The sequence below is a fragment of the Arvicanthis niloticus genome, chromosome 7, assembly GCF_011762505.2.
Source record: "Arvicanthis niloticus isolate mArvNil1 chromosome 7, mArvNil1.pat.X, whole genome shotgun sequence".
NCBI lineage: Eukaryota > Metazoa > Chordata > Mammalia > Rodentia > Muridae > Arvicanthis > Arvicanthis niloticus.
The window spans coordinates 87034827-87058555 of NC_047664.1; the positions used below are offsets into that span (position 1 = coordinate 87034827).

At 35.2% G+C, this 23729-nt stretch overlaps 1 protein-coding gene across 3 annotated transcripts; it reads right to left on the reverse strand.

The window, feature by feature from the left end:
• Positions 1–267: 267 nt before the first annotated feature.
• LOC117713024 (sulfotransferase 1E1) lies at positions 268–14185 on the reverse strand. Of its 3 annotated transcripts, none has more exons than XM_076938752.1 (8): positions 14094–14185; positions 12683–12830; positions 9978–10103; positions 9326–9423; positions 5066–5192; positions 3025–3119; positions 1683–1863; positions 268–636 (listed from the first exon to the last, which is right to left on the reverse strand). In XM_076938752.1, the coding sequence occupies exons 2-8, from the start codon at positions 12828–12830 to the stop codon at positions 524–526; spliced, it is 888 nt and encodes a 295-aa protein (XP_076794867.1). In that variant the 5' UTR covers positions 14094–14185; the 3' UTR covers positions 268–523. The 3 variants fall into 3 exon arrangements, with proteins under 3 accessions (XP_076794867.1, XP_034365204.1, XP_076794866.1); XM_034509313.2 differs by having other exon boundaries at positions 14081–14185; XM_076938751.1 differs by having other exon boundaries at positions 14070–14171.
• Between the last annotated feature and the right edge of the window lie 9544 nt (positions 14186–23729).

Here is a 23729-nt window from a genome sequence, read left to right on the forward strand (position 1 = left end):
TATTATATAAAATAATATTTAAAAATAAATATATAAATAGCTATTTTATTAACAGCCATATGAATTTGCAGATGAATCTTCATATTATCTTGAAGTGACCTTATAATTCTTGGGGTGGTTTTACTTTCTTCATATAATTTTACATATATTTGTCTCCAAACACAATCACAAGGTAATATAGTGTCGAGTTTCAAAGCACCTTGTTTGTTGATCTGTGTATCACAATATATATATATATTATAATGAATAAGAATGAATGAGTGAATATTTGAGTATGCAAACATCAAATTATTTTTATTAGAAATCTTTGAACACTGTTAGAGGACAATGCTTATGTTATATATAAAAAAATGTGATTGTGCTGTCAAGACATTCAGAAATTACACTGACATGAAAGTTAGAAAAAACAGAATAAATTTAAACCATCAGACTTCAAAAGACTTCTATGTCTATTGAATTCACAACAAGAAAAAAATGAAGGATAAATTGCAGACTACTCCAATTTCAGACACAAGGGAGTGTCTCAGAGCTCTGTTCTAAACTTCAGAGTGCAGTCCTTCATCTGCTGCTTGTAGTGGTCATCAAATCTCTCTCTCAGAGCTTCCGGGAAGTGGTTCTTCCAGTCTCCTGTAATTCCTGTAATGAAACGTAAAAATCAGAAGCATCAACTCTTGGAGCCAGAATTGTAAGATTTCTCTATCCTGTATTTCTTTCTTTAATAATGTGAAAATTTTTCATGATAGTTAATGCCTTAATAGAATATTTAACTATCATGATTTTTACAAAGGTAAATTTTCTTTTTTGTCTTGAAAAAATTTCTATTGGCTCAACCTTTTCTTCCTATACTACTTCAAATGAGTTCTCTTATGTTCTTTCATAAATCAGGCCTTCTAGGATGAGACTCATTGGACAATGACTATCAAATTATTGAATATCATCTTTTTGCTTATAAATTTTTTAATCCAGACTTATGCCTTTATATGCAATTACTTACCTGACATTGCTACCTCGATGGTATATATATATATATATATATATATATATATATATATATATATATATAAAATCCCCAGATGTCAGGTATACAAATTTACTATTGCTCACCAAGTAATACTTCTATGTAAATGAAATTTTATTTCATTGTGTCTTGATATTTTTGGTGATTATAGTTGTGTTTGAATTCTTACTTTAGTCGCTCACTTAGTATTCAAAACTTTCTGTCATTTGTATAAAGAAAATATGACTGACTTTTCAGGACTTGTTTCTTCACCACAGAATGAGATAGTAAATTCATCTTTCTAGTCAGAAATCATAATCTATAGAGATACTATGTGTGAAGCACATGGCATACACCCAAGACACACAGACCTCCTCAGTGACAGTCACTACACTATGGTATCATTGCGAACGCTTAACAGCAGTGGGCATTATGCTTTATGTGATTTGCTTCTCAAACAAGAAACAGAAATTCATTATTAGTATATATGGTTTTGGATGTATTAATAAATAGTGTTTAGTGCCCCTGCAAAATTGATAATTTCATAAGAGTGTTCAAGAAAAAATAGTTGTAAAGAAAATACATGCTGTTTCTTGTGCAGGGTGAATAACCTTGAGTAGATTTTTGCCTATGTCACAAACACTTAGACCTTTTAATGGAAAAACACATGACTCTGTCTTCTCACCCTTTCTCATGAAAGGTGATACTTTTTGATTCATCATGTCCTCTGGCATCATTGTATAGTTGGTGGTTGGATTGTTCTTCATCTCCTGAAATGAAGTGTGTTGAATGATTTTATCCACAAGCTCTGCTGAGGGCTGTCTCTCCAGGAACTCTATTAGCTTCATAACTTCTCTTCTGATATCCTATGAAGAAACAAAGAGATTTAAAAACCAAAATGGCAAAAGTTGGTGAATAGGTTTCATGCTAAATATGAAAGAACATTATTTTGTGTCTGGTTAGAATTAATTGTATAATAAAGAAAACAAACTTTCTTAAATAATCTGTCCTCATCCAAAAATAGATGCAGGAGACATTTATGAAGCTGTTAGCCTCAATTGAGATGAGTTGTTAAACTTTAAATTTTGCAACTAGTAAAATAGTTCTTTTGAGTTGTTTCATTTCAGTGTCTTTATTTTTACATAGACATATGTGTGTGTATGTGTGTGTATGTGGTTCTGTGTGTTCAAGCTTGCATGTATATGAACCTACATGCAGATACGTGTGCATGCACTTGTATTCAAGGGTGTGAGAGCCAGAAATGCACACCAGTATAGCTTCCTCTATTGCTCTACACTTTATGTTACTGAGGCAGGAGTCTCAGGCAACACAGAGCTAATTGATTGTTAGGTCACCATGTGACTTTGCCTCTGGCATCTCTTGTTTCCATAGCACTAGGATTAGAGGCATGTTTTCATACCTACTTGGTTTAGCTGAGGATGTTGGGGATCTGAACTGCATCCTCAAGCTTGCATAGCTTGACTTTATCCACAGGCACATCTACTTGGCCTGTTTTTATTTATTTTTCATTCTTTTTGAGGCAAGTCTTGCTATTCTGCTCAAACATAGCGTGAGCTCCCAATTACCTGTCTAGCTTCATAAGTGCTAAAATTAGAGGTACAGGCTACCCTGCCTAGCGTTGTGCATGCATGATATATGCAGAATGAATTTCATATGTAAAACATATAAACTCTAAGAATACAGTGTGCAGTGAAAGATCAAATTTGGTGACGATATGTGTATGTTGTTATTTTGTTTTTTTATTTTTTATGAATTCAAGGTTCTTTTTGCAAATTTTATCTTTAGAAAATTTTAACACTAGGATTTAAAATGGATTCATTCCTTAACCACTTTTATTTACTGAAATCAAGTCTGAGTTAACAAAAGTACAATATTATGTTTTTCCTTTTTAGCTTGGTAACTGGTTGCTGTCAGGTTTCCAGTGATAATATTGCATCCAAAGACTTGTCAGATGCTAAGAGCATCTTAAGAATTACTACAATGTTCATCATGTCTTCATTTCTTACCTCTTTCATATCCTCATAGAACATAAATAAAACACGTGAATTCTTACTCTTTTCCCACCAAGCTTTTACATGATCATACCAGGACCCATACGGAACTGAAATTAGAAGAAACACGTGTAAAGATATTATGTTATCACTTTACAAGCTTAACATAGGTATTCAAATTGTTAATAAAAGGCAGAATCGATCATAGAATTAGAACTAATAGGTCAGTTACACTTATTTAAAAGAGGTCTCTGTGGCAACAATGCAAAAATTGTTGAATAATTTCCTCCTGAGGAACATATTTTTAGTTTTATCATCATGACATGTAGTACAATACTAAGAAAAGATGAGAAACAAACTCAATTTAGAGCAACTAAACCATGCTTCAAACTGGTGTGTGTGTGTGTGTGCCTGTGCACGCGTGTGTGTATGCATGCTTGTGTATGTTTGTGTAGCTGTGTTTGTCTGTGTATTTGTGTCTGTGTATGTGAGTCTGTGTGTTCGTATGTATCTGTGTGTTTCCGTATGAGTCAGAGACCAGAAGAGAGAGAGGGACAGAAAGGGAGAGAGGAGAGAGAGCGAGAGAGCGAGAGAGAGAGAGCGAGCGAGAGAGAGAGAGAGAGAAAGAGAGAGAGAGAGAGAGAGAGAGAGAAAGGGTGAGAGAAATAGAGGGTGAGAGAGAGGAGAGAGAGAGCAAGAGAGAAAGAGAGAGAGAAGATGGAGACAGAGATTAGTAATATTTGACCATTTACTAAAAGACTAGTATTTAGGTCATGAAAGATGTTCTAATAGGGACAATTTATTTTGGAGATAATGTGATGTAACAAATGTTGTAATCTTTTCTTCATTTCCTTACGAAACAGTTTTATTAAATCCAAAGCTAACAGGACAGTGCAAACATGTTCTGTGTCACCACTAGACTCCCATTGACCTTTCTCTGTACCTCAATACTATCAGCAAAGATAATTTTGAAAAGGTCCACAGTGATATTAATAATGATCTGATACATTTTTAAGGCATACGAATTATTTTCTCTGTAATTTAAGGATAATATTGACAATTTTGAAGCATATGTGTTCTTCACGATGCAAGTCACAAGGAGCTAAAGAGTAATATTATCTTCTATGGCTATAAAATATTTTCTTCTATTACCCTTATGTGTACAATTCACCTGACTTATTGAAGGAAACTCAAACTATTCTTTGCCCCTTCATCTTCTAACATAAAGACTCAGTTGCTTTAGTCAGAATTTGAATGGAATCGTAGAGTTTCCATAGTATATGCTCAAGAAACTTTTTACTCTTCAGTGACATCAAAGTTAAAATGTTGAGTCTACATACCTAGAAGAATAAGCAAGAGTTTTGCAGGTATTCAGAAAGACTGTAAATTTTTACATGTGACTTCATTTAATGCCTTGGCATTTTACTTAGAAAGAAATGAGCGATGTTTTGATACTTCATCTATTTTTTGTTAAATGGTGTTGTAAAAACATGTTCTAAAACATTTTTTAAAATATGAAAATATATGTTAGAAAAGGACATACCAACTCTCAGACTTACAGAGCAGAAACTGCCACCCCTGATGTCACTAGTAAGTCAATACATTTACTTCTTGGTATTAAATGGAATGCCTAGAGTCTCTAATTTTCTGTCATGTTCATATACAGAAGCCTACTATCAATCTAAGCATCAGTATTTCAGATTTGTATGATATTATATCCCTTAGAAACCTTATATTCTATATCTATTTATACTATATTTGTTTATATACATTCATGTCACCTTATATTTCTGTTTACATATATTAATCTGTCATGTATATTTATGTATTTGTATTGTATTTCTCTGTGTATAAGTTTATATTCTATTTATATATTTACATATAATATATTTATATATTATATAAGTTTATATATTATATTATAGGTCTGTTTGTATACATTATTCTTATTTTATATTAACTCCATATTGATTGTTATTTTTGTTTGCACAAAATAGCATTTGTATTGTCCTGCTTTGATTAAAGAAAAGATGCAAAAAACTTAAGGTGCTCTTACCTTCCCCTTGCATAAATTTCTCCACAAATTCAGAAAAAGATTTAGGATTTGGATAACTAGTTATCATTAGCATAAAGTAGTAATAAGAAACGGCGACATCTTTGGCATTCCGGCAAAGATAGATCATCTAGAAGATGAAACAAGTTATTAAATCACTGACTGGATGATCTACCAGGTTGTCATTATGTTTGAAACATTCATGTTTCCAACAACTAATATAATATAAATTTATTGTGGAAAAATATAAAAATATAAACATTATATAAGAAAAATTACTCTAATATCTTAAGTTGAAGCAGTATTTGCTCAGTGTCCTAGTGGTCTATAGTCTCACACTTCAAAGAAACCTATTAAATAGCCTGAGGTGACAACATCATGACATTTTCACTGACAAAAAGAAAATTGAGTTACCCAGATTTTCCCAAATTTTATGCATAAAATAGTGAAATTTAAGTTGATTCAAGTGTATAGCAGAACTGACAGTAAATTAATACAAATACCAAGTAGACAGATCACTCAGCCCAGAGTACAGTTTTCTGTTCTTCAGACTATATTACAATTTGGATACTAAGTCAAAAATGCCCTGTAGTATCCTAGCTTTCAGTTAGAAAAAATCATATTTACATAGTTGTCTTTAAATCCTTATCTCAAAGTTTTCTATTTTTTTTTTAAATCTAGGTTCCTCTTGATATCCCTTTTGTTGTTTAATAATAAAATGACTACTCCTCCCCCCAAGGAAGGTTTCTATGCTGATATGCAGTAGATTAATATCAGTGGATCAGCAAATTGTGCAGATGCTGATCCTAGAGTCAACACTGTAAAATTCTATCCTGCAAAACCCAGTCTTTTTCTACGCAGATTTTTCTCTCCACCTAAGAAGTGAGAGAGCATGTAGTCTCTTTCAGGTCTGATAGTCAAGAATACCTGTGACATTTCCAGAAGTCTCCAGCCTGTGTGTGCATTCTTTCCCTCAGCTTTCAAGCCCTTATTCAGTAACATCAAGGAGTTCTGCCCTTAACACTCTACAACTAAGAGGCTAAGGTTAAACTCTCTAGCTTGTTTATGTGCTTACAGTTTTTTTTTTTTTTAAAAAAAAAAAAAGTCTGCTTATTCTTTGAAGACTCAGCCTCATGTTTAAGGACTTTTTTGAAAAACTTTCAAAAGATGTTATTTTTGCCAAAGTTGTTATTGAACATAGTAAACTTTTAAAACTTCTCATTCTCTCAAGTTCTTTTTGCTAACTGAATGGAAACATACACACCATTATGACCATACATTCATTTCTCACTTTTCATCCTTTGCCCACACCATTACTGTGTTTCAGGAGTGTTCCTTGAATCTCGACACACTGTCTGTATTTCAGACTGAAACTGCTTTTCTTCCCTCTCTTGGAGACAGTGTAAGCTCTTATTTTTAACTCCTAATTTCTATGATCTCACGTTGGTAGATATTATGAAATATCCACATATTTCACTGAACATTCTTTTTAATGCAGTTAGAGAGCATCTGCCTCTTTCCTGGAGTTGGTACGTTTAATACAATTGTCACTAGAATTCCTAGTAAATGCACAGTTAAATATAGTTACCACTTTCTACCCTTGAGAGGGTGCTACTCCCCTAGCCCATGCTTCTCCTTCTGATGGCTTTATTTCTGAAATTTTTGTCATTCATTTGTTCCAACTAACAATTTGAACATGAGCCTCCTTTGCTAACCCTTCCATTGCTAACTCTTTTCACCTTCTATTAATTTTTATTATCTATATTCACAGTTCATCTAATTCATTAAATTATTTTTTCATCCATGGTTAGTTCTTTATAAATTCAGACTAAAACTTTTGTCACAAAATCTTGAATTTTGCCATCCCACTAAAAGTTTCACTTTGGAACCCTATACTGTATAGAAAAAAACCTATGAGGTGTTTTTCTCCACTAAAGACCTGTTCCTCCTTGTTCCTCATACATTACTCCAAATGCCTCCCTGTAAACCACACCACAAATTCAAACTCATTATCCTTGAATAATTTTTTATTCATTATCTCACTCTCTTAAAAATCATTTTCTTTACCTTGACCCTTATTTTTTCTGATCCACTACTCCAAACATACTTTTATAAAATATTCCCCTCTACCTCTCCTGATGGATCAATAAATCAATCTGGAAATAATCCAAAGGTAAATCCATTCAGTTCTGTCTGTTTTTTTGATGACCTTTCAGACATAAAAAGTATGTAATAAAAGTCTGACTATAAATTTCAGTGGTGCAGTAACATCCTACAACATCTCTCACAAGGAAAGGAATGGCTCTATCATAACTCTTACCAAAAGTGGCCATGAGACATTTAAAACCTACATAGCCATGAGAGAGCTTCTCTGCAGGAAATCAAACAGGAAGATGTATATTTAATGATACTTCGGTTGAAAATAAGAAAGCAATTGAACCTTTGAGGTTTGGAGACTTAGATATTTTAAAAGTGTCAAATATTTCAGAAAACACCAGCAGACAGGATGCAGGACATTCACTTGTGGCCAACCTTTGCTTGTATGACCTTTTCTCTACAAAGTGGCCTAATCTTAGTATAACTTAAATAAAATCTAAGTTTCCTCACTTGGCATCCAACTTTCTGCGATTAAGTCTTGGGGGAAATATTTTTCAGTGTTCTACCCAGCACAGACACTTAGCTTTCCAGTCAAGTTGAAGTGGTTTCAACCCCCGAATCTCAGTTTGAATAGACTCTTAATCATTTTAAACCATGCATCTGAATTAAAGTCTTCTCTTCCATGACCTAAGTACTACCCATAAAGTCTGCTTACTTATTACTTTACTATGAGTTATGTCTTTCTGTAAGACATTAGCCTTATGGAAATTGGTAACTTTGAATATGGTTTGTACCCTCCAAATTTACATTCAAATTAAATGTTCATGATGAAGTTTCTTGGCCTGTAGAATGAATACAATCTGACATTTGTATGTAGAGTTTGTGCCTTTGGGAGGTGTTAAGGGTTAGAAAATGTCATCATAGTAGTTGAATCTTGGGTGCTGGATGGCATTAAAAACATGAAGGAAACTTAGAGACATAAATTTGTGTGTATTGACTGACTCATACGTTACCGTAAAATTTTGCCAACAAGAAGGCTAGTAGCAAGTACTACATCTTGACCTTGATTCAGAACCACAAACCAAAAAACAACTCCTGTTTTATTTTTTTTTCAAATGTGTGGTACACTATCAGCAAGTGGAATGGATGATAACCGTCACTTTCATTCACTGGGTAAATGCTTGTTGCAAGACACTTATCTGGACATTCTATTCTGATTCATTTGAATGTCTCACAATGTCATATGTGATATTTTGTAAACTAAGGACATTCAATCCACTGTGATTCATCTGGTATGTAAAACGGGTTAGGTACTAGGCTTGAGGTTACAAAGATAATTGTACTTAGTTCTATTTGATGACAACTACTACTTTCTTTTATCCAGAAAAAAAAAAAAACAAAGGCTTGGAGTTTAAGTAGTGTTCAGATCACCTTAAGAAAAAAAAAGTGTGAATATAATATAGACTTGTGTTACACTAAAAATAATTCACATTTGTTGAAAGATCTGTGCGTGAAAAGAAAGGAGTGAAAAAGTGTAGCAGGATGGTTGCTGGTGCTATGTTGTTTGGAGTAGAGCTAATGGGGGAGGAGAGAAGAGAGAGAAGGAAAAGGAGGGGAGGGGACAAAGGTAGGAAGAGCAGGAGAGAAGATGGCTGGAGATATCCAAGTGTCTTTAGCAGTCTCAGGTAGTTATTCATATCTAGGTTAGTTATTTGAGTTAACAATTCCAATTGTGTGGGCATCTTGTTAATTGAGCATTGCCAAATGTATGTACCAATTGGATGGCCATTAAGTGTTAAGAGTCTTTATTCCAGCGCATACCATGGGATGATGGGTATTATCTGGGCTCAGCCAAGCCTTGTGGACAGCAAGGTGGACTGGCTGATCTAGCCACCACAATGGCATCTTGTGGGTGCCAGGTCCTGTGCTTCTGGCCAGCCAGAGCCGTGGTCTGAGCCAAGCAGCAGTGGGAGCACATAGCTACTCTTGGCCTTAGTCCTTGTCTAGTCAGAACATGGTGGCTGCTTAAGAACAAGCCAGATCCAATGCTGCCGTTTTAAATATTACCCTCAACAATAAAGTATGTATAAGATGCCTTTTAGGTGCTTTGTGACCTACAAAGGGCCAAGATTTCATGCAAGTCTAAGATAGTCTAATTCTGGTTACCTTGCAGTTCTTTTCCCAAAATGATGCTGGAAGGAGCTTGGGCGGCAGGTGAGTTTTCACTATTCTAGGAGATTCCTTCTCTTTTAGTTGTTTTACTCCTGGTTTTAAAAATAAACAGACAATCTGACAAATATTCACATGAATATGAGTGGATATTTTCAAAAGAAATTATGTAAGATTCTAGATTGCCTTCATAATAGTAATGCAATCTTGTAAAAAATTATTAATTAATAAATCACAAACTAAGGTCAAATAGTTTCATCAATCAAAGTGAGTAATTTTTCACATGTTGGTAGGCAGGGTTTCATGAACACAGTTTTAACTATCCTTGATATTCAGTGAATAATTTTCTAGTATTTATATTTTCAACTCTGGAAACAGCAAAATAAATGCTGACATATTATAAGACTCTCCCTAAAGCACTAATTAGAACAATTCACTGTTCCAGGTACATGCCATGCTATGAGTCTGGATTTACTTTTAGAATCTCATATAGAGATGACAAAATATTAATTGCTATGTTACTTAAAATCTTTTTGCTCTTATTACAATATAACTTTATTTATGTAATCTGTCATAAATATACATATAACTCTTTCTCTCCATATATATGTGTGTGTATGTATATATTTTAAAATTAATTTAAAATTACCATTTATGAGCTCTTCATTTCTGCACTCAAGGTAAGGTATTCTGTTAAAAATTGCATCTTCTTTGCATTTTTTCACATCACCTTCTTTATAAATCATATACACAATTTCACTAATCCATGTGGTGCCTGTAAAAATTAAATACACCTGATTTTCCAATGAATTCATATGGCTGATAACAGTATATTATGATAGTGTTTATATCATTAAAAACTCAAATAATATTTTCTTGAATATTTAAATATATACCACCCAAAATAACTCCAACACATATGGATGTTTAGTGTCATGAATAACAACTGGTCTATGTGTCTGGACGTCTCATGATGAATTGTGACATTATGAGAAACAAATAATATATTTAATGTATATATATTTTTAAAGTATTTACAACAAATTTAGATTTTTTTAAATTATCAAATCATAATTTTTACTTTTTAACACAGGGGTTATAAACACAAAAATGCAGGATGTGGGGAAGAAGATGACACAGGAGCATAGGAGTTCAGGGGAAGTACAGATATCTTTAAGAACAGGGTATTAGCTGGGTGAAGGTTAAGACTACAGGTCACTATGACTCTGCCTAAGATTCACTTGTCCTTATCTAAGTTGGTACTATCCACCAAGGCTGCCTATTTACAAGGTCTATGACTACTCAGGCTGGTAAATTTCCACAAAAACTCCCTGTTTACAATAGCTTCTAGCCATCTGTTTCAGTGTTTTTCTACAGAGATCCAAGACTTTGTGTTAGCCGGCATGTGTACCAGGCTTATTGCTGATTTTAGGCTTATGGCTGATTTTAGGCCTTTAGTGTATAGGCAGGGCTGCCCCTGACATCTCCTCCCTTCTCCAAGTATAGAATGGCCATGTTGATTCTAATTTTGCCAAGGCGGGGATAAAAGCCTGACCTCCAGTAATTAAAGGGAACCTTGTAATGGCTCCAGTCCACCCAGAACAAACAACATTCTTATGAGTAAGAAGTGAGGAGACTTGGATAGAAGGTGAAGCTTGAGTGACACAGACAAGCATACTTTCCATCTATAGATTTATTGGTAATTTTGCCCCTAACCCAAGGCTTAAGTCATAGGATATAAGAAAGTATGAATTGCATATCTGACCTTTGATGATAACCAAAAAAATTAAATAGAAAACCAGTAATGACAAAGTATAGTTTTTTTTTCTCAAATGTTGTAATAGAGACAAGAATTCAGAATTTGAAGACGTACAAAGGAGGGATATGTGCTCTTCACTGCTGCCCCTGCTACTACACGTAGAAGGTTAAGAAGCTCCCTCATGAAGCTGCACCAATAGCTCAGCACCTAAGTGTGGGAAAACTGCTAATTAAGGCTGAAGCCCACCATGGCCGGATAGCCTTTGTGCTTGGTGCAAAATGGGAGACTCCCTTGTTAGTATGTTTTCTCTGTCTCTGTCCTTGTCCAGGGATCCCAAACCCTCACACGTGTAGATAAATATAAACAAAAATCCGAATGAGAATTACTCTGTGCTCTCTCTTCAGATGACAGTGTTATGTGGCCATTGAGCTGAGCCAAGAAGAAAAAGAGGGGAACAGTTTTAGAAAAGAATTGCCAAAGACATAGTAGTTTTCTCTTTCTTGTGTGTGTGTGTGTGTCTGTCTGTCTGTCTGTGGCTAGTTTTAAAGTCATAATTCTTTTGTTTCCTGAAAATTAGAATTATAATATGATACTTTATAGATAGCTGATATATTTTTGTGTCAAATGTTAATAATAAGCCAACAGAAATATAAGATTGGACTTCTCCAACTTCTAAAGAATATAGTATTGGTGTTTAAAGAGATGGTTTAGCAGTTAAGAGAACTGGCTGCTGTTCCAGAGGTCCTAAAGTTCAGTTCCCAGGAACCACAAGAGGGCTCACAACCATCTGTAATGAGATTTATGTCCCCCTTCTGGTATGTCTGAAGACAACAACAGTATACTCATAAAAACAAACAAACAAACAAACAACTGTATAAGAGTATAGTTTTAAGACTCTGAAGATATTTATAGTAGTAGAGCTATTCTCTAGAAAGAATTGCTGTCTATAAATATATAATGAAATTAATATACCCTTTTTCATCAGACGTACTCACAGGATGTCTGATGAAAAAAGGTGATTTCCCAAAAGAGTGTTATTGATTATCTTTGAAAAGGTTTATAAAGGAACAAAATGAGCTTGTATCACAGGAAGAGAAATAATAAATTTGATATATTTAAGGGATATAAATTTCCATTTCTTTTGCCTAAAATGAGTGCCAAGAATACATTCCATTGCTGTATTTAAATTTCCTGATATCTTTCTGCAAGTAGTCATAAACATGTTAATTATCTTTAAAAAAGAAAAAGTTTGTATTACATATGAAGAGCTATAATATAAACACAGTAGTTTAAAATATGTATAATTCAATGGATATCTCAGATTGACTCATTTGTGCTGAATAGTATAATTGTGAGATCAACACCTCAATTTATCTATGACTTAATGAGGTTACTTACCATGTTCTGGTACTTTGAGATTTTGGAACAGAGTCAATAATGTGCAATTTATTAATATTTGACACTAAAATTGCTTCAACTGTCTTTTTAACGGGAGATGAGTATGAGTCAGGTAAAAACTCTAATGCTGATGACCTAAAGTAGCTTCATACTTCCTAGGTGTCTAGGCAGCATCCTGTCCCAGCAGAGACACTTACCGGATTTAGGGTAAGTAGCAATGACAAGGTCATCTGGCCTTGCCAAGAATGTTTCAACATCTTCCCAATATTTGGTGAACCGTTTATCCATTAGAACTCCACGGAACTCACCCAAAACTTCATAATACTCAGGCACAGAAGTCTCCATCTCAAGTGGTGTACGAAGAAAAGAAAACAGACATTTTACATTTTGTATTCACTTTGCAATGCTTTCACATTAGCAGTAACCATGCATACAAAGGCCAATTAAATGCTGCTCCTTCCCTGTTACACAGAGTAAAAGCATACTTAATATCAGTAGAGGGAGGGGAATCTATAATCAGGATATACTGTATGAGAAAATTTACAGGAAATATGTTTCCATTTCTATAGATAACTACAATAGTCACCACATGCTTTATTAAATTGTTTATTCAATAAATTATAGTGTATAGATTTAGCCACAATTCTAAGAATTGGCTTGCAATTAACAGGGTTAGTGCACGGCTTAAGCCGGAGCCTGTCATCAAGCTCTTACTTCATAGTTAAGCTGTCTCAGAGGAAAAGTGCTGGTATCAAAAAGCCTCTTTTCTCCCACAATTTTTTTCTCATAAATATCCTAAACTTGTGTGGTTTTCCCTAGAATGTGTATTTCAGTGAGATATTGCTAATACTAGTTCATAAGGAGGTGAATAGGTGTCAGTTGTACAGAAGGAGCAACACTAATTGTTTAAAATGCAGGTCATACAGTTAGTGAACTCAGATGATGTTCTTTCCATTCCTTAAAGTCATTCCCACTTCTACCTCCCTATCTGAACTTCAGTCAGTTCCCTTCACATGCGACTGCCTTTGCTCCATTCTATGACCAATACTGAAAGGTTTCGTTGAGTCCTTAGTTTTCCAGTTTTAGGATGGATTTGAGTAAAATGGCTGAAAGCAGTTGTCTTTTTATATGCATTTCTGCCAGTCCCCATCACAGTGACACAAAGGCCATTCTGAGAAACATTTGTTACTCCCAGTATTAGGCTATATTTTTAATTGGCTAGCTTCCACTCTGTTTCCACTTAAAAGAAAAGCGTATTTGGTAAATGACATATACATGAAAGGTTTGTCAATGAGTCGAATTTTTTTGTTGTATTAAGTTATTTACATAAAAAGATCACAATAGTATTTTCAAGATTCTTTATAGAAAATGCACTCAATACTTTACTGTAACAGTTAAATTGTATTTTAAAAATCTTTAAACATTAAAGCATATCTAAAATAGTTTTGTGACAAGCGATTTAAAAAGGTTTGAGATGATATACATTATCGATTATCCATCCTATCAACACAGACTTTATCATTCCTTTAGTTTAACAACTTACTAGCTGATATTAATTTTGTATCTAAAATATATATTTAAAACCTGATAATAACAATTAAAAAGTACAGCCTGTCCAGATGATCCCGTGAGAGAAGTGAAATGATCCGGTTTAGTTCTCTTCGAATGGCAGCACGAGTCTTAAGCTGAAAAAAAAAATGAGAACTGGTTGTACACTTGGAAAATTTCTTGTGAGCTTTTATTCTGACAGCTGGAGAAGGAGGCAGAGACTAACTTGTGTGGATTGGCTATGATGTCATGGATGGGGGAGGACACTTGCAGTTGAGTTTAGTCATAAGGCCAAGTTCACACACTCAGAGATAGAGATAGCCTCTACTCCTGTTTCTCCCCTTTGAGTAATACGTCAGAGTTAAACAACCCATTCATTATAGCATTCATTAAATTGCTCATTCATAATAGAGTAAGAAGAAATGGACAAGGAGAAAAGAGGAGGCCGGGAAGAAAACGGGAGCTAGTGTGGAGTGAGAAAACCTCTCATTTTATGATAAATAATGACAAGCATACAGCTGAAGTTGCAAACAATAGCTTAAAGGAGTGATAGCAAACACTAACAAGGAAGAACCTAAAAAAATTAAGAACATGAACCAAGGGCACAGCAAAAGAAGGCTTTGTAGCACTTAACTGTATCTAACAAGACTATGGAGAAGGGATTTCTACTTAAAACTGTGGTTGTTCTGTGCCAAATAATCATCCCTGAAAACATACATATTAATAGCACTATTTATGAGGCTGGAGCCACCGGTCCCTCCATGTGTACTCTTTGTTTGGTGGTTTAGTCCCTGGGAGCTCTGGGAGGTCTGGTTGGTTGATATTGTTGTTCTTCCTATGGGGTTGCAAACCCCTTCATCTCCTTCAGTCCTTTCTCTAACTCTTCCACTGGTAACCTCGTACTCAGTCCAATGATTGGCTCTGAGCATCCACCTTTGTCAGGCTCTGGCAGAGCTGCATATGTAGCAGAGGATGGCCTTGTTGGGCAACAGTGAGAGGAGAGGCTCTTGGTACTGTGAAGGCTCAATGCCCCCGTGTAGCAGAATGCCAGATCAGTAGGGGGGAGTGGGTGGGTGGGTTGTGGAACTCCCTCATAGAAGTAGGGGAAGGGGGATGCTATAGGTGGTTTCAAGGGTGGGGAGAAAGTGGGAAATTGTATAACATTTGAAATATAAATAAAGAAAATATCCAATGAGAGAGAGAGAGAGAGAGAGAGAGAGAGAGAGAGAGAGAGAGAGAGAGAGAACTGAAAAGAGAAAGAAGAAAACCTAAAAAAATAAAATAAAGTAAAATAAAAAAAAATAAGTAGCACTGTATAGATTGAAGGGTTGTATTAGGAATATTTGTTTACACACATGTGTAGATCCAATCAATAGAAATTAGTGAATTAAGAGGCCATGTATTTGAAATGGGTAGGTATATATAGGGGCGTTTGGAGGTTGGAAAGGGAAGGGAGAAAGTTATAATTAGATTAGAATCTCCAGAAAGGGTTGCCCATAATTACAAAACAGCTGTGAACATAAAAGAACACATAGCTAAAATAGAATAAATAGAGTAAGCAACACTCACATTGGAATAACTCTTTGAGGAGCCTTGCTCCACTCTCTACCACATACAAGTTTTATAGCACTAAGTTTCCAGACTAAAGTCATTCCCATTGCTGTGATTAAGAAGGGAGAAATGCCCCCAGGGCATGTGCAATGCAATAGTGCTCCAGCCCTGTCTGTGATCTGCTTTGACTCCAGGGAAGAAAACTGTCAGCTGTTCCTAAGTCTCCATCTGCATCAGCACCTCAAAATAAATGCATTTTGTTGTTGCTACCTCTTTTGTTTCTGTCAAATTAAGCTGCCTTCTTCCAAGAAATGTTGGATCTTAAAAGCTTCAATATCCCTCAAATGACTTCACATTTTATATTTACTTTTAGCTAGGGGTCTTTTATAGTATGCCACAATTAAGTTTAACTATTAAACCATACCTAACTCAACAGCAGGGTCATACTCTATAGTTAGATACTGCCTTGTATCTAGTAGGATAAGCATTGGGTAAGTAATTGTTCATGGAAATTGCCTGGTTTCTTTCTAAAAAGTTTGTGGAAATAATAATAATCTGCCTGTAAGTAAACATCTACACAGTAAATACAGTAGTTTCTGAAACACTTGCTTCCTGAAATAAAATCAGTAAAGCAATAGGAAAAGTGCTAACTGAAAAACTTATTATTATTTAACAACAAACTATGGGTATAAGATATATATATACGTAAATATGCATATATAATACATATATACAGATATGTATATATAATACATGTATATACTGTTTCCTTTCTCTTAAAAAGTATTTTGTTGCCCTTCCGCCCCTGGCCCAGATACTGGAGGCTGGAGCAGTCTCCTAGCAGATCTGCTCTCCTCTGGAAACTGAGTCCGGAGGCACCCTTGGGAGGTCACGGACTGCAGAGCAGCAGAATACACAGCCTTGGTGTATCTACTCATCAAGCATACTGAGCAGACCTGCCCAAACCTCCTCTCATGTCCTGGAATTCCATCTGGATGCAGTGAAGACACAGCGTCAGAGGCTTATCAATATACTCTTCTCCTCACCCCTCTTCTAATATCTCAACACCCATAATCAGCTTGAAGAAATTAAAGAAGAGTCAGCACCCCTATTCCCTGGGCTTGGGGACTAAGGTGGTTAATATTGGGCTGTCATTCTAGGGAAAAGTAGTGGTTTTGTTGGAACAGGGAGGATTAGCTAGGACTTATTGCATAGCCATAACCTATTGGTAGAAATCTGTATAATTAATATCAAGATGAAGTTATAATTTCTTAAATAGTACAAAATTTACTTTGATTTCAAATTTAAAGTTTTCATTGGTACGAGCATCTTATTAACATAAAGTGAGATGAATATTGATACTCTCATAGGCATTGTGCCTGTATAACACATTTAGGAATACAAGGCTTAGACCCAGTCCTTCTTTAACTTTTTTAACTAATTTGGGACGGTTAGCCTATGAGTTAAGGGACTATAGCAAATTCAGGGCTTTGAGTTTATTATTAGGGTGTTTTCCATATTTTATTTAGAAATAGCTGAGAGGAGTTAACAGACAACAGTCCAGGTTACCTTACATGGATAGTTGGTTTTCAAAACATCAGAAGTCCATAGAATTAATGTTACAAATATTTCTATATTAATGTTCATTTTGATTAGAGACCTGTCTGCTCCTGACAGCCTCCTGTCATGGATTCTAAGAAGAAATTGAGCATCTTTGGAGTTACTCCAGCTGTGGGGAGACAGCCATAGGCAAGAATTGCCTCTTTCCATCTACAGACAAATTAATGTCCAGAAAAGGACACATTTGCAGAATAGTCAAATGATTATATCTGCCTAGACAGAATAATCAGCCCTTAATAATTCTGCATCACTAAGGTCTGTCAGATGATCCTGGGCCAGAAGGCTGAAGATTTGATGCTCCAACGTTCGGTAGTATAGGTGCTTTCCAGGTGTTCAGTGGTCTCTATAAATTGGCTAAGTTTTAGATGCTATGCTTAGTGCTTCTCATAATATCAGTTAACTCAGTCATTCTGGATTTCTGACAGGGTTGAAGACCTATAGTCTCATAGCCAATCCTGGCTATTTACTTTGAGAGAAAAGATCTGAGTGGATGGTTTTCAGCTGACATTCATTCTAAAGCCAAGAAAAAAGCCAGGTTCAAAACTAAGTGTTTTAGTTAGGAGAGATGACAGAGGTTCTGGTTAGTCAACAAAATGATGGACTGGGTATTAGGACTATCTTGTACCTCACTGGTACAATTAGGAATAATTATGCTCTAACTGCATTTTGAGAGATAAGTCTTGTTTTAACAGGAAGGGTGAAGCTAGGTGATGAGAGAGAGAAAGAGAGAGAAAGAGGGGGGGAGGCATGGAGGCAGATGTTCATATGTCTCCACCAGTCAAAGATAGTTTATATATCTAGGTTGGGTATTGGGTTACACTTCTGATTGAGCATTACCAAACTTATAAAGCCTTTGATTAACATTTTAAAAAATGTATAAAAGCAAAAAGGAAAAGGGAGCATGGGATAGGGGTTTTCTAGGGAGGGGAAACGGGGAAAGGGGATGGCATCTGAAATGTAAATAAAATATATTTTTAAAAAGTATTTTGTCTGAATATTGAAAATAAACCAGCTATAAACATCTATGTTCAAGCTTTCATTGAAACAGTTTTCCTTAGATTTGTGTTAATACTTCTGTTTATTAAGTTTGGCCTGTATCATTACACAGTTTACATTTATTAGAAACTGAAGAAGCATTTTGTAAAGTAGTGTCACGATCATGGACTATAATTACTTATGAATAAAAGTACTGGTTGATATATATTCTGGTCAACATTATATATTATCCGTTAGATATTAGCTTATGCTGATTAGGCTATATTTTGTAATTTTATTTTATTCTATTTTTATTTTATTCTATTTTTATTTTATTTTCTATCAGAGAAGTGCAAGAGGATTCAAGTTTCTCTAGTTTCTCTGTCTTGGTTTTTTTTTTTTTTTTTTTTTTTTTTTTGTTGCTCTTAGATTTTCCTGTAAATTCCTTGATAAATCATGTCTTATGCTTACAGTTTTGTTCTCTTTAAGTGATATTAACCTTGCTGGTGAACTGGAGATATGAAGGGGAAGAAGTGCATCAATTGTCCTATGACCAATTCTGTCTATTCATCTATTCATCATTCTGTAATAGTATGTGGCATTCACTTGTGACTCACAGCCCCACTTCAGCACAAAGAGGAAGGGGCCAATATTGCGATACTTATATACATCTTCATGTTAAGGCTGCTAGCAGAATAATGACTTCCAGGCAGCTAGGATAAAGGTTTTAAAGCACACACTCACAGTGAAATACCTACTCCAACAGGGCCACACCTTCTAATAGTGTCACTTCCCAGTGTCACTCACCATCTAGAGTGATTTCTACTTTAGAGGAACTCCATTTTCTATTATATTTTACCATCGCATAGGAAGTGAGTATTTCTTTGTAATATATTTAATTGTATGGTTACCTTAAGAGTGCAATACAGACATAACTGGTACTGAACATTAAAACCTATGAAATTCTACCCTTAATTGGGTGAGCAAAAACTGTAAGTCACAGATAGCAAAATTCCTATTATTTTATTAAGTGTTAAAAAATTAAGATTTATAAAAACAATGCCTCTACAATCTTTCCTTAATTTGCATATTAAAACTATGTCCTAATCAGTGTTCTAAAGCTGTAAAGAGACAGCATGACCATGGCAACTCTTATAAAGGAAAGCATCTAAGTGGGGCTTGCTTAGAGTTTCAGAGGTTAAGTCCATTGTTGTTATGGAGGAAAGCATGCTAGCATGTGAACAGAGAAGATGGTGGAGAAGTAGATGAATGTTCTATACCCAGATCCTCAGGTAAAAGGAAAAGAGAGCCATTGCGCCTGGCTTCTGGTTTGTTTGGTTTTTTTTTTTTTTCTTTTTGTTGTTTTGTTTTGTTTTTTTGGTTTTTTTTTTTACTTCAAACCACATCCTCTGGACACGTTTCCTCCAACAAGGCCATATATACTCCCAAAGGCCACACCTCCTAATCCCTCTCAAGTAGTCCACTCCATATGACCAAGCATTCAAATACATAAACGTAACACAGCCATTCAACTATTACAGCCAACACAAACTATTACAGAATCCTTCAAAGAATTCCAAAATATTCTTTAATGAACTTGATACATAAAGATGTTTCTAGAATGCTCTCTTCCACAAAAGATTGGCGTATTATGTCGCACAGTATACAGTTATTAATTTTAAACAGTTTCCAGAAAAGTCTACTTTCTATGAGGTGCCTTAGCTCAACTGTTAAGTTCCCGCTGCTGTAAAGTAACAAAACACAAATTTGTTCCAACCACTCTCAGAGTGGACTCAAGACATTTTCAAAACTTCATAAAGCTCCCAAATAAAGTAAATATTTTGTACACTGAGTACTAAAGTGAATCTCACATGAACGGAATAATGTATGCACAAGCTATGTCACCCTCCTACACCACAGTGACATCTAGGTTTCCTCTAGCATTCCTTAGTAGTGCATAAATTGTTGTGAAAAATTCCATTAGGTCCAAAATGATAGTATCTATACTGAAATAGATTTAATTTCCTTAACATTTTTATCCAAACAATATAGTATAATCATTATTTAAGGTTTAGGATATTGATTATAATATAATCAATCTTTAGGTTTTTACTTAGTTATTCAGTTAACACCATTTCAAACATTAAGAAAAGGAGCTAAACCAACCCAATGTTACTGAGCCATTCAGCAGATCAAAATATAAATCTCATTAAAAATCTGTAGTTGGCTTTCTCACCAGATCCAAGCAGGAGAAACTACTATAATGCCTTTTCTGTTGTTATTCCACAACCCCTGGGAATTGTTGGAGCAGTTCTGACTTTAAAAAACTCACTCCACAGTCCTTGGAAATTGATCCCACATTGTATGTTTCAGGGTAAAAGAAAAGTCTAGTTAATACAAACTACCTCTGTAAGATAGGTGGTCTTCTCTCATCCACATCATATAAACTTACTAGTTTTTAGTTTATAAAATGAAATGTTATCTATAGAAACTAAAAACATAATTTTGTGTGTAGTACAGACAAGAAATTTTCAGACTTTGTTTTTTGAGTTCAGAACTTCATTGTCTTAGTAATGCTAAGAGACAATATAGCCACAGAACTTGGTCCTGTAACTGTATTTCAAAAAACAATGTTTTTGTTTGTTTTGTCTTTGTTTTTCTTCATTTGGTTTTTCTAGTTCTAAGGCAGATATCACCCTCTTAGGTTATTCAGGCCTCAAATGAGAACTCAATTTCTCTGAGCAAAACTGGAATTGGGTAAGGTTAGACCCCTAAGGATGAGAACAGCTACAGACCTTGTCAAGGAACTGAAATCTTTCCAAGGGGTTTTTATTGATAAACAACAAGGTCAAAAGTGAGGTCTACTTGCCAAAAAGTGCTTATTTCTGCCTTATAGACTTATAACACCCACAAGAAGGAATTTGCTAAGGTATTTTCACTAGTTATTTATTATCTACTATTGATTTTTTTCTCAACCTCTCCAGGAAAAGGATAGAAAATTTATTGCATGATTCTAATGCCATGTCAGCAGATCTGAATGTTGTCCTAGAATTCTTAATTATGATTAATTATAAATACTCTCATTTCCTTCCTAAATTTAATACATTTTAGCAAAGGCACGTTTTAGAAACTAAACATATTCATTTATTTCCAGTTCTTTTATTTTTGATACCATAATTAAATCATTTCTCCTTTTTCTTTTCTCCCCCAAAGGCAAGGTTTTGTGCTTTGTTTTGTATTGTTGCCACAAACAGCAAGGATTTTCAAATATTTTACATGCCCAGTGCTAGGATGCTTTTACTCTTCAGAGGCAATAGATAGAATTCGTTTTTCAGCTTTTTGTTCTCTCAAGCTATACTTCTGTAATGTCTTTACACCTTAATGTTTGAGGCCTTTGAAATGAAACTCCAGACTTTCAACTGTTGCCCCAACAGGGATTGGGCCTGTAGCCTAAATAATGCAAACTAAGAGTCACTGAGAGATATCAGCTTTCAAAAACCCAGCAGTAGGGGTTGTAGGAAATAAGTTCAGAATTCACCTTAAAATTCCTCTCTTCTCACCCCTAGAGCAAGTCTCTTCTAGACATTATCTCAGGTATGAAAATATCTCAAGTATGAAGGAATTTTGAAGAGCAGATGTAATAACTGTGTTGGAGCTCTGTGTGGTCCTATCTCTGTGATCTTGGCAGGAATGCACTCTACTGAAAAGAAAGAAAGAAAGAAAGAAGGGAGGGAGGGAGGGAGGGAGGGAGGGAGGGAGGGAGGATAAGGAAGGAAGGAAGAAAGAAAAGGAAGAAAGATAAAGATGTGAGAATAAATAAAAATGACATTAAAAATTCTTTGGGTCCTGGGTTCACCTGGGTACTTAGCCACACCAGAAAATTTAGGAAGTTGTGTATGTGCCGCCATATTAACAAGTTACATAACTCTGCATTTTTCATAGTGAATTAATCTTTGTTATCTTGGATAATCACTTGCTTTTTTCTACCTGTGATGACAGCAACAATGAGAATAAAATAAAATCATTCAGCTCTGGAAAATAATAAAACTGCTCTACTTTTTGCAGTATAGAATTCTCAGACTAGTTTTCTTGGTACTAGAAGGTACCATACAAGCTTCTTTCCAAAGAAGAAAATCAAGAATAATACCACACAGCTAAGACACCTATAAGCAGCAACAATGACCAGCAAGGCACAATAACCATAAGAGTACAATAGTGGTGCACATATTTTGGGGTTAATCAACAAACAGCTTTTTAATTGGATTTAAGGCTCACACAACAAACTATTCTTGGTGCTAGATACCTACCCAGATTTCTTACAGATCTTGGTGGAGAACCTGTAACTGCCATCTTACTAAACCAGCATAACATCTAACTATATTCTAAGTATTTGTCCTTATACCTACAGGTAAGTGTAGCTCTCACCCTTCATTGGGAAAACTTGTCTTTGCAACAGATGGAAATCATTAAAGAAAACCAAATCTGATCGAAGTACAGAGTTATGGAGCCCACTGCCAACTGATACATCTGTAACACAAATCTTGACCTTAGGCTCAAGGACCATTGTGAAAGAAGGGGTTACGACAGAAGCTGCTGACCCCTGAGTTTGAGTTAGAGAAAAGCTTGAAGAAGATGATAAGGAGGGCAGCCCTATAGGAGCAACCACAAGATCGCTCACACACTGGGCCACCAACCAGGCAGCATGCACCAGTGATATGAGGCCCCCAACACGACAGAAGACTGCAGGGTCTGGGTTCAGTCAGAGAAGATAACCTCAAAAGACTGGAGGCCCAGGAAGTGGGAAGGTCTGCTGGGGTGGAGGGGACATCCTCATGTAGAGTGGGGCGGGGTATGGGGGAGGAGGGATGGGATGTGGAACAATAAGATGGTGAACCGGGAGAGAAATAAAATCTGGACTGTAAAAAAAGATTAAATAATTTTTTTAAAGGAAAGATCAGAAGACAGGGAGTTTGTTGTATGACGATGTCTTTCGGAAATGTCAGAGAGACTATTCATAAAGTCTCCCCAATATAGTTATCTATATATGACCTGAGCAATAGGGACACCAATAGACATGTTATTGTGGGATAGAGAAGGTTAGTTAGAAGGACTCAACCCTACACAAAGAACTACAGGCAACTAAGGAATGCTGAGATTGGTAGGAATAGTCTTCTCCAGGGAAGAGCACAGCAACTGGTTCCCTAATACCAAGTGATCAGCTCTGTGAACATTTACATACCAGTAATATTGTGTAGACTTGTGCAGGCTATACTTCTATATGTGTACATACATACATACATATGCAACATTATTTTTGAAGAGGCTGTGAACTAAGATAAAATATGAATGAAACAAATGGGGGAGGTGGGAGAGAGGGAGGGAATGGAAGATGAAATTTAATTATAGTATCAAAAATGTTTCAAATATCCATCCAACATTTAATTCATTTGTAAAAAAAAAAAAAAACAAGCATAGTAGTCGCATTAACATACAAATTTCCTTTCATTTCTAATAGATGGTAAATTTATATGTATAACAATAGATTACTTT

Coding starts and splice junctions, on each gene's coding strand:
- LOC117713024 (XM_076938752.1), bottom strand. CDS start 12,830: ATGGAGACTTCTGTGCCTGAGTATTATGAAGTTTTGGGTGAGTTCCGT. Junction 1,864..3,024: donor TCTATGAGGATATGAAAGAG/GTAAGAAATGAA, acceptor GTTTCTTCATAG/GATATCAGAAGAGAAGTTAT. Junction 637..1,682: donor ATCACCTTTCATGAGAAAGG/GTGAGAAGACAG, acceptor GTTTCATTACAG/GAATTACAGGAGACTGGAAG.